We start from the raw sequence: 12,112 nt of genomic DNA, 5'->3' as shown, positions 1-12,112 counted from the left end.
ACACTTTTTGGCAGAACTAAAGAAGATGCCATTGTTTCTTTCCATGTACCTTAGATCTGGAGGGTTCAGGAATTAGCAGAAGAGAAGACAAGAAAACCCCATCCCATAAGAGTCTTTTTCTGCAGCATTAGATTTCACCCAAAGGATCTAATGTCATTTTTACAAACTCAATTAGAAAATGCATCAAGGCCCTGGCATTCCGTTTGTGCCACTCAACAATATTTTGAACACAAGTTAGAAAATAGATGAGAGATCAACTGTCAGTCCCATTCATTATCATTTACAATCTAGGCAGATTTTATGAAAAACAAATGGAAAAAAAACACCTTCTTAAATCAAGCCAGCTCAGATGGGCCTATGACACAGATTGTTACCTATTAATGAGCTAACTGAAAAAGATGCAGAAGTAAATATTTTGTTGACACCAGTGTGTGTGGGTGGCATCTTGTAACACAGGGGCTATGTGTGTCTGATGCATGCCGAGAGTTTGAGACGCTCTTCAAGAAGGAGCAGAAAGGCTTGTGAGTCAGGCAGTGGTGTAAATTCTTGTACTATAATATGAAGAACTGCTTGATATCAACACTTGGAATATTTTTTAAAATATATTGATTTAAACCTTATCTCTGTTAGCTATTTTTTAAGTCTACTAAGAATCTTTCTCTTGACTCTTGAACACTTTACTACAGCCTCCATGTGTTTGTGTGTGTGAAAATTTCCAAGTAAAGTTTGATTCCTGTTGACCGTTTGGAGCTATCGATATAACTTTCTTGGCAATAGTGCAGAAATGATTTGCCACTGATGTTTCCCAGAATATATATATATATATATATATATATACACACACACACACACATACATACACACATATATATATATATACATATATATGTGTGTATATATATATATATATATATATATATATATATATATATATATATATTTACCTCATAGAATAGCCTTTCATCCTGGTATGTGTCTGTAGTTTTGAGAGCCAGTTTGTAAGTTCAAATCCCGCCTTAGGCAAGAAAGCCAGCTGGGTGACCTTGGGCCAGTCACTCTTTCTTATCCCAACCCACCTCACAGGGTTGCTGTTGTGGAGAAAATAGGAGGAGGAAGATGTGATGGTGGATACGTTTGCAACCTTGAGTTATTTGTGAAAATAATAAAGGCAGGATACAAATAAATAAATAAAATAAATAAAAAACAAACTATAAATATTATCCTGCATACGGTAGTTTTTTTCAACCAAATATGTACTGATGGTCTATCACTGGCTAAGACACACCCTCATCCACACACTCACAATCATATTAGCATAATCTCATTCTCTAGTACAGCCATCGCCGTTACTTGTTATGATATCAATGGTTTTATCTCTCAGCGCTGTTCACCTATTGCGATGTCCTCTGCTTTTTTTTTTTTTTAAAAGATGGAGAGATTCCATTTCTTTGCGTTTCTCTTGAGCGGAGTCTTAATCTCTGGAGTCCTTGGCCTTCAATCCACAAATTTTTCAATAGACTGTGAAACTATGTCAACCAATCTAACTGAACCAGAGGAATCTGCACCCCCCTACCACCTTTTGGTATCATCCGAGGAATATGAGCCAGGACATGAAGTTGAAGGTACTTTCCATATATTTAGTCTCTTGATTTCTGCATCTTTACATCCTTTTTTCCCCCCAGCCTTTTTCTTGGGGGGGGGGTAGGGAGAAGAATAGAATACATTAATGTGACATTTGATTAGATCAATATGATAAAAAAAAATACAAACCACCCAGCATTTAACAATAGTTGAGTAGAGAAGAGCATTTACAAGCGTTTTCCTACAAGCCTCTCTAGAACAGTGGTTCTCAACCTCTGGGTCGGGACCCCATTTGGGGTCGAACGACCATTACACGCAGTCTGCCATTTTTTCCCCCTTTTCCTTAGCTGTGCTACTCCCTTTTATTCTATTGGCTTTTGAAAGCCAATAAAATAGACTCTCTTGAATAGAGTCTAATTCTATTGGCTTTCAAAAGTCAATAGGAATTGTCCAGGCTGTCTCTGCCCTGCTGAGCCCGCCAAAAGTCCCATTCTGCAAACGGTGCTGCACCAGTTGAGTAGTCCTCGACTTACGCCCGGTTGAGTAGTCCTCGACTTACGACCGGTTGGGGGGTCCCGGCATTAAAAAGGTTGAGAACCACTGCTCCAGAAGGTTTGGAGAAGCCCTTTGGATTACCATGCTTACAGTAATGTTTTCAGCAGAATGGTAGATATAAAAAAATTGTCTCCTTACTCACTTCTTCCTTCCTTTTCTGGACCCCAATATTTTCTGAAAACAAAAGGCTAATCTGGCTTTAACCCCTCCACTAATTTATTAGAGGGCTCTTTTCTGCTACTGTTGTAATTGGCATGAAGGTGGGAGTGGGGGCTGACTTCAAGGTTAATCTTGTCTCCTGCAAACTGCCTGGACTAGTCCCTGCAGGTTTTTTTGTTTTTTTTTTTGGCAAGGTTTCAAAAGTGGTTTGCCATTGCCTGCTTCCTAAGGCTAAGATAAAGTGACTGGCTTTGTGCCTAAGGTGGGACTAGAATTCATGTTCTCTCAGTTTCTAGTCTGATGCCATAACCATTATACTAAAATGCTAGAATTAGGGAGTACAAAATGGCTGTCTTAAGCTTTAAGAGTCTCTCCCTTCCATGTATCACAGTACTGCTTTATAATCCTGATTATGAGGCTTTGTTCGTGAATGAAACACAAGCAGCTAAATCACTTGTGCATGGTCTTTCTAATTTCCAAATCATAAAACAAGTATCAGATGATCTCATATTCCTATATTTAAAAGAAGTACCATTTAACAATCACAACAAAACAATAAATTCATTATTGAAAATATAGCAACTAGAGATAAAGATAATTAAACTTTCAGGGAATGTATTATCTTTAGCGCTGCTGGAACAGAATGCATAATGTATAACATTTATCAATGTTTTGGGTCTTTTTCTCATTTAGTGAATCTGGAAGGAACACCAGATGCTGGATTTAAATGGTTCATGCTACAAGCTCGAGACATTGAAAAAAATATCCCAGTTGGTTCATTTTTAACTATAGACCCAAATACACAGAACCATGACTGTTACCATTTGCTGGTATGTATTTATTTCTTCCATTTATCTGTGTGCTATGATTAAATGAATTGGTTTCTTCTGTAATAAATGTGTGCATTAGCACTGAATGATGGGACGGTATCTCTGCACATTAGTATAGATCAGTGGTTCTCAACCTGTGGGTCGGGACCCCATTTGGGGTCGAACGACGTCCGCCATTTTTTTCCCCCTTTTCCTTAGCTGTGCTACTCCCTTTTATTCTATTGGCTTTTGAAAGCCAATAGAATAGACTCTCTTGAATAGAGTCTAATTCTATTGGCTTTCAAAAGCCAATAGGAGTTGTCCAGGCTGTCTCTGTCCTGCTGAGCCCGCCAAAAGTCCCATTCTGCAAATGGTGCTGCACCAGTTGAGTAATCCTCGACTTACGACCGGTTGAGTAGTCCTCGACTTACGACCGGTTGGGGGTCGCGGCATTAAAAAGGTTGAGAACCACTGGTATAGATATTTAAAGATTAATGGTATCTTCTTAGCTTTGGAAAATTCAGAAAGAGCTTTCCTTTCCTCTTCTCCATTTTTCTTTTACACTCCATGCTAACTTCAGTTCTTAGGTCATGCGGAGAATTTTGTAAAATGCTGAGGAATTGTGATAAACTCACCATTGCTACATTAACAGCAAATCAGAATATGTATTGCTTGTGTATGTTAAAAAAATTGTGTAATGAGAGAATTGATTATCTGTTTTACCATCTCAGACGCTAGTCATTGGGGCCCAAATACAAGGTTTCTGTCAGAATTAGTGTGTGGGAAAGGCTCCCAGAATCCACTATGAGATAGAAGTGTTGCTGAATTACACAAATGGAGTGTTCAAAACTTACCAATTGTAAATAAGCAGAAATATCTGAAAAAGTCAACCTGCTGGCTCCTTCTGACAAGAGAAGGCCAGCAACTCATACGAATGTGAATGTACCTTAGAATTATCTCCAATGTAACTTAAAAGTTCAGCATGAAGATTTTTATTTTAAAATTGCCCCTAGGCACATCTGACTGAGGAAATAAGCCTATATTGTTAAAAGACAGAAGAATATACAGAAAACGGAACATGAATATTTTTCATAAAAGCAAATGTGGCAGAAAACTATGTTTGAGTCACAATGCTGGGATGTAAACTTTGCAGTGGCCTTGAAGGCCACTTTTTCCTGTATCATCTTCAGAGCATCTGTCTCCAGCATTTCGTGAATTTAGAAGAACAACCCAAGTTACAATAACTCTATATACATGTTGGATTAAAGGTTCCCTCATCCCCAGTTAATGTAGCAGCTAGGATACTGACTACATATTATATTAGTAATCCAATATATCTGTGGCATACCCATTTCTGAAGGACTAATCTAAATAATACATCAGTTTTAATGTGTAGTTCTATTTTTTTTTTAGAATTCAGCTTTAATCCACAAGAACTCTGATGAGAAATATAATGTTACATCTGTCTGGATTTCACCAGAGGCTAAGAAGATTCAGTTTGTGTAAGTACATCTTAGAAAACTTTATGTCTATGTAGAATTTCTGTTCTGTAAGGAGTCGGTGTCAGAATTTACATACTCTGTATGTGTGTTGGTCTGTAGAGAAATATGTGCATATGCATATACCCACACAGGAACAGACGTAGACACAAACATAAACATTTCTCTACTTACGTTTATAATTATAGCTAAGCATTTACAATTATAGCATATAGCATTTGTGTCTGAGACAGAGATGCAGGGGCATCTGTGTTCTGTTTGTTGGTGTGTGCATGTTTGGGTGTCTGTGTGTATTAAATGAACCAAAATGGCAGCCACAATCATGCCATTTTGAGCTTTTTGATTTTCCTCTGTAGATGTACCTGGTGAGTTTATTTATTACATATTTCAGAAGTAGTCAGTTATTTTTAACTGGAGCATATTTGGAATTTTGACTTAGGTTTAGTAAAAAGAAAAAAAAAAGAGCTGCCATATGAAGTTTGTGTGTTCACAAACTGCTTGCCACCTATTTTCCCAAATCCCCTCCTCTGCAAGAAGTTTCCTGACATTCCAGCAGAAACTTTGTGATGTTAATTTGTTTTTGATGGGGCAGGAAATAGATGACTGGCAGAGGAATATCAGATGGCACATTGCATACCTGTGCCTTAGTTATGTGCCATTAATTGCTTTAACAAACCATATATTTTCATTTTTTTATGTTTGTGGTTAGTACAAGGGGAATTTAGAAATTTTGCATTTGCAAAATTTGGAAGTCCTAGTCCAAACTAGGTTTAGGAAACAGGAATGGAAGCACTTTTGCTTAAAAAGTCATTGGGAGTCTTGACAGCATACTAATTGTAATAAAAAAATAACTAAAGTTCCAGACGCAATCAGAATAAACAGCATTGGATCTAATAATCTACATTGAAGTGAGTCAACCTGATTTATTAAAGTACTCTCCTCAAGTTACAACTCACAGTTTCCCAGTTTGTAGCCTGGTGACTTAACCACTAGACCAAACTGGCTCTCAATTATCATATGGCGTACTTAATATTGTATGATGTGATGAGTCTAAAAAAATTGTTGAACAAAACATAATTCAGAAATTCATTATAATCCAAATATGATCTAATGAAATTATATTGTCTTTGCAGAGCAACTGTTTTTCAAGATCCGGAAAGATACTGGGTTGTTATATCCGACAAAATTCTTTTCCCTAGAGATTCCAATGTAACAGGAAATGATAACAAAGTGGCTGATGTGGCCAAACAAAGCAGTGTATCACCAAGAAGTAGGAAGAAGGTTTGTAGAAATAACTCAAAATTAACATGCTATGTATGTGGCTAAGCACTTCTAAGTCCGATTACAATGTAGAGACTTAACTATACTTAAATCTCCCATAATTTAAACATTATTAACTTAGTTGAAATAAATCATATTCAGTTTTGACTGAATTATTGCTTACGTTCATATACATCACTCTGAGTCTATGCTTGGAGTCCCCTTGCACTGAGGTACAAAAATAAACTATACTATATATGTGTGTGTGTATATGTGTGTATACAATTTTTCACATTGGTGAAAAATGACTATGAGTAATACTGTTTGCAGAATGATATGTTTATAATATTTCCAGGCATACCCATTCTGTCCAATACTCGGTACACAATTTTTCCCCAGAGTTTTCAACTCAAATACATAGTCAAATGATAAAAATCAAGAAAGCGAATTAAAAAAATCAAGAAACAATAAGACTCCATATAAAATTTTGGCATTAGCCTTTTAATTATTTTTTTTTATATTTTGTCTTTACAGTCTTCTAGCATTATTGTAAGAGTAAACTGTGGCCAGGTAAGAATTCTTGGACAATTTCGAGATTAACCCCTTGTGTTTATTCAATGTATGCTATGGTAAATGCATTTAAATTTGAGCTCATAGGTGTCCGGCCCCAAGAACCGAGAACAACAATTTCCTTTATTGTTCTCCACCTACAGACAGAATCTTGCCAGACTAAAACAATTACATCCATAACTATAGTTATATTCTGGCAATTGTAAGAGAGGGGCCGTTTTAACTCTCTTCCTGCTAACCAAACTCTACAGACTCTTTGCCCTCCAGAATGCAGCCCTTCCTCTTGCGAATCCAGGTGACATTCCACCACACCTGTCTCTTCAAAATCATTGTTTTCGATCAGAAACAGGCTCAAGAGAATTTGCGTTTATCCTCTTCATCAGCATCAGCACACCAAACATATTATAAGAGATGAAGGGTGCATTCTCCAGCTGACCAGTGGGATAGTGCAAAAAACAGCTTCCAATTAATCTCTTTCCTGGTTCCTGTTAAATTTAATTCATTCTGTGTTTGCAAAAATTCTGAACACATTATCAGCAGGCCATCCTTCTGCTTCATCTAGAAATTATTTTCTGCATCTAATCTCTACAGAGAGAAAGAGAGAATTGGGAACCCACTGTAAGGTGATTTGACACAAATTATTGCTGGGGAAATAATCCATTCTAAAGCTGTGTAGAAGACCGATATTTCCATTGGAAATTGTCTTCATTATGATTCCTAGTGAATCACAATTAAAGCAAAAATGAATGAGTTTGGCTGCCAGCTGGCATGGCAATGGGCCCCACAGGTGCAGGGTCAGTTCCCAGAAGCAGTGCAACTATTGCATGAAAACTACTCCTAACCTGTCTATGTAACAGCTTATCTCTCCTCTGCTAAATATATTACTATATTGCATTTTTTCAGCATGGCACAAGAAGAGAAGCAAGATTCCTAAACAGACATGGGGGGAGGGACAAAGTACACATGAATCCCATTTCCTGTTTCTGTGCTTCTTTGCAATCTGTATTATAAAATGCCTGTAACGCTCTTTGGTAAAGTGTGCAATCGTCCATTTCACAAAAGAATATCAGAACAAAAGATGGGCGATAGGGAAAAAAAAATTATTATTTGTACTTTATTTGTATAAAGATATGTATTTAGACTTGATTTGCATTTTCAAAGGCTTGGAGCTGCTTTGATGAGAAATCAGGTTATATTTCGAAGCAATTGCCTGTTATGATCTCTCGATGCTTTACTGAGCCTGAAGTTGCATTGGGTTGATCGAATTCTCTAGAATTTTAATAGTGTTTTATTACTTTAGGGTGGATCTTATGGAAGTGGCAGCGAATGTGTCCAGGTAAGCATTATTTTTCTTTTAATATATCTCATCCAGTGGTGGGATTCAGCCAGTTCGCACCAGTTCGGCAGAACCGGTAGCTAATTTTTTGTTGCCCAGGCCCAAAATGGACTTCCGGAAGTGCCATCCACACAGAGAACCGGTTGTTCACATATTTGAATCCCACCACTGATCTTACCCCAAACCTTATGGTATTTTCACTGGGTAATGTATTTAATTTTTCAAGAACATATGTAAGAAGTACCTTGGTGGGAGAGCCCAACTAGGCCACCATACTTTTCCAGTTGCCCACCAGGCATATTTGGGAAGCTTATGGTTCCCAGTCAGATTGGGGATTAGCTAGATTGGCAGGCATTTCCCAGAGCTGGAGTTCAGAACAATTTGTGGATGTCAAGTCAGAAAACACTAGGCTGTATAATTGTCTGCATCATTTATCATACCTAAAAAAATTCTTTTTGGATTGTAAGCTACTAGATAACATGAAAAAACTGTTGAGGGCCCTTCTTCGGGCCTCACCGTGACCTCATTATACTGGCCTTTAAAAAACCAAAATGACTTCTTTTTAAATTAGTATTAAAAATAAATTTCTGATTTTCAAATGAAACAATATACAAGGTGAGTAAACTATGTGAGAATGAAAAAAAGCGTATACGGTAGCTTATTCATCTTGAATATTGTTTGACTTTCACAAGAAGGGATAGGACATGGAAATATTGACAATGCTATTATCAGTATATACATTTTTTATGAACAAACTATTGATCTGATTCTTTGAAGGGCTCCTCACAGAGTGGTAGCAGTCAATCTCAGGTAAGAATTTCCTCCACCATCCTCCCCATGTTGCCTACACATGTTAGTTATGTGTAGGCAAAGGCCTAATATTAGAGGCATTGTTGAGAAGAATACAGTGATTGCCGTAACTTGTATCACACTTCTCAATGATCCCTTAATTGTACAAATTGTACAAATTTATGCGGAGCCATCTTCAGAATTGTTACGGAGAGATTATACTTACATTGTTTTACATTAGTTACTCTTATTTTCCCACATTCTTGTACTCAGAATACAATATAAGGAGCCTGAAAAAGTGTTTCTTAAGCCACAATGTTTGTTTTTTTATGCTCTACAACCCTGGATGGGGCAGACTAAATCTAACGTAGTGTAGAATAGTTCTTTTTTTTTTTCTCTTTCTCTCTAGAACAGAACAGAACAGAACAGAACAGAATAGAATAGAATAGAATAGAATAGAATAGAATAGAATAATAACTTTATTGTCACTTTAAATGTACATTAATCAGCATACATTAAAATGAGATTTTGTTGCATGTTTCCTTCTGGAGTTGCATGACAAAGAACTATCTGTAAAATTACCAATGATCTCTTTTAAAAGATAAATAAGTAAAGTTTGATTTTAAAAAAGGATGTATTTTCAAAATATATATAATATCTATAGATGGACTTAAAGTATACAATTAATACTCACTATGACATTAGCAAAAGATACCAAGCAAAATTCTTTGTAGAGCTCTGGACGAATCAAACCTGAAGAAAATTGGCTTGGATGACTAATGGAGAGAGAATTATAGGGACACAGTTTTAAATCAGCATAACTGTTTATAAGGAAGAATATTAAGCCATTGTGTTCAATAGACTTACCTGAAAAAGGTGGCTTTTGCATACAGTTAGGTTGTCTCTGCATATATATTCAAGATGGACAGTGAATATTTATATGTTACTTATATGTAAGTGTGTAGGTCTATACATATGTTATATATAGTATGTTTTAAATGTCTTATGTATGTGTACACTTTGAGAGGAAGCAGCTAAATTTCATTTTTAATGCATGCCATTGTGCCCACAGGAAAAAAATAACAATAAAGGTTATCTATCTATATGGTTCTGACAGTAAAATGCTCGTGCACACAATGGATTGATAGATCCCTCCATGATCTATTTGTCAGTCCCTCACTGATATGGAAACCATGCTCACTCTGAATCTCTTCTACCGTCTAATTTACAACAGGCAGTGCCATCCCTTTGGCATTCAAGCTACCAGGCTGCTATGGATCACTAGAATTCCCCATTTGTGAATCCCTAATTTTAGATACTGGAAAATAGATTAAGGAAAACTGTATCTTCTTCCTGGTTTTCCTTTACCTAAAGGCAAATAACTCAACCCAAGCAATCATTATAGTTTCATTCTCTTTCTGCACCAAAATCAGTAACTTTTGGTTTCTTTCCAAATTATACACTTTGTTCCCAAGGACACCAGCAGTTATTCTCAAGGAAACCATTTTTTTTCTTTAGAGTACATGAACAATAGTAAAACTCTGCTACACCTCATCATTTCTTTTGATGTAGTAAATGAAACCACTGGCAAAGGAATAACCTATTCTTGCTTTCTTCTAGGGAGGCTTAATCTACCAGGGGGGAAGCATCAAAAAGGTTGGATGCCTTGGTGTAAGTATATATTTCTCTAGTGGTGGGATTCAAATATGTGAACAACCGGTTCTCTGTGTGGCTGTTGCTTCCGAAAGTCCATTCTGGGCCTGGGCAATAAATAATTAGGTTCTGCCAAAGTGGTGCGAACTGGCTGATTCCCACCACTGTATTTCTCCCATTTCTATTTAGGTCAGAGATGGGCCACTCAGAGCTCATAAACTTCATAAAACTGGTTGGCCACCTTTTTTACGATCCTGAATGCCCCCCAAATTATATTGCCAAGTCACACATTTTAAGGTGATTTCCCCCCCACCCCACATAAGTCCTAAAATAGCTGTCTTATTCAATCTCCCAAGAAAGAAAGAAAAAGATGTATATTTTCTAGCTTTACCTGTTTTGATGACATCATTTCCACTGTGGAAGAGTGGTTAAATGATTAGATTAGGAACAGGAAGGCCAAGATTTTAATCCACCTTCAGTCAAGAAAGCTCAGTGGATGATATTGGGCCAATCGCTCATGCTCTCAGCCCAATGTAGATTGTTATTTTGAAAAAAAAAATAGGCAATAGGATTTCCTTTGAGATCCTGGGGGGAAAAAAATAGGATAGAAATCTAAGAAATGTATGAACTAAATAAGGATACTGCATGACTTCAAAACAATAACAGGAACAACAAAATCTGCCTGTCCATGATTTAGATCTTTGCCTGCAAATAACTGTAATTAAAACTCGATAATAATAATGACGTTTTGGTGCATCTATTTAAGTTATGCTCTCTTATAAAAACTGGTATGAGTCTTTGGAAAGAGAGCTGTAGTGGTACACTGGGTAGAAGATAGTACTTCAGGCTAACTCTGCCCACAGCCTAGAGTTTGATCCTGACAGACTCAAGGTTGACTCAGCCTTCCATCCTTCTGAGGTCAGTAAAATGAGGACCCAGATTGTTGGGTGCAATATGCTGACTCTGTAAACCAGTCAGAGAGGGATGTGAAGCACTGTGGGGCAATATATAAGTCTAAGTGCTATTGCTATTGTTATAGCTTCAGCAGCGCCATTGTACTGCATAGGCTTCCAATTCTCTACCTTCTTAGTATAATTGAGGATACTGTTTTTGACTTACAGATGTGATAGAGTTTGGAATGTCCCTTGTCTATTCTTCCAAGAATAGTAATGATTTTTGAAAGTGTGTTTCCAGAAATTCCCTCTTTTGAAAGATTTCTACAAATGATGCTTTCAGAAAGAAGGCTCCCAGTCCTAGCAGTCAAGAGACACAGTGCCACTTTTTCCGTTTGCTCCTTAAACAAATAAACCCTTCAGAAAGGACCACAGAAATTGTGGCAAATGGAAGATAGTTAGAAAGTAAAAGCAACATTCCTAGATGATGCTTACAATTCTGAGAATTAAGCGGCATTTTCATAGCAAAAGCATTTATATGGAAACAATGAAAGCCTCATCCTGGATGCAAAATATTCTTCCTTCGTTCTTCATTCTTCAAGTGTCTTCATTCAATTCCCTATTTTTCATACAGGGTGGAACTGCAAGTGTCTACGACAAATACGGTTGCCGTGATGTAAGCCTTCTTCTGGTGTTTGAGTGGTGCTGTTGGTGGCATTTATTCTGTTTAAAAATCCCATGTTTTTCAATATATAATCGAACTATAATTGTCCTCCTATTTTCGTGAAAATAAGTCCCACTAAATGGAAGCCCCTTCCAAATGTACAGTGGGAAATTAATTTTTAAAGTTACACATATGCTTAATGATTTATGTTGCAATTGATAAATCTGAAAGCCATAAAACTAAACATACGCACATATAAACTATGAGCACATCCACATCAATCTTTTTTTCCTCAATCTTTCATAAAGAAATGTAAAGCAAAATCTATAATAATCTTTATTTCA

At 36.8% G+C, this 12,112-nt stretch overlaps 1 protein-coding gene across 1 annotated transcript in view; it reads left to right on the top strand.

Annotated features, from left to right (window-relative positions):
* LOC120310275 (hornerin-like) overlaps positions 1-12,112 on the top strand; it is a 95,461-nt gene that overhangs the window by 7,271 nt on the left and 76,078 nt on the right. The window contains exons 3-11 of the mRNA XM_039348527.1: positions 1,430-1,622; positions 2,989-3,125; positions 4,518-4,606; positions 5,737-5,884; positions 6,398-6,433; positions 7,734-7,769; positions 8,547-8,579; positions 10,179-10,229; positions 11,739-11,780. Coding sequence (XP_039204461.1) covers positions 1,430-1,622; positions 2,989-3,125; positions 4,518-4,606; positions 5,737-5,884; positions 6,398-6,433; positions 7,734-7,769; positions 8,547-8,579; positions 10,179-10,229; positions 11,739-11,780 — 765 coding nt within the window. The remainder of the gene's footprint in view (positions 1-1,429; positions 1,623-2,988; positions 3,126-4,517; positions 4,607-5,736; positions 5,885-6,397; positions 6,434-7,733; positions 7,770-8,546; positions 8,580-10,178; positions 10,230-11,738; positions 11,781-12,112) is intronic.

Source organism: Crotalus tigris, unplaced genomic scaffold (genome assembly GCF_016545835.1).
Source record: "Crotalus tigris isolate CLP2741 ecotype Arizona unplaced genomic scaffold, ASM1654583v1 scf7180000018155.2402879, whole genome shotgun sequence".
Lineage (NCBI taxonomy): Eukaryota > Metazoa > Chordata > Lepidosauria > Squamata > Viperidae > Crotalus > Crotalus tigris.
This window is presented reverse-complemented; position numbering and strand designations above follow the sequence as displayed.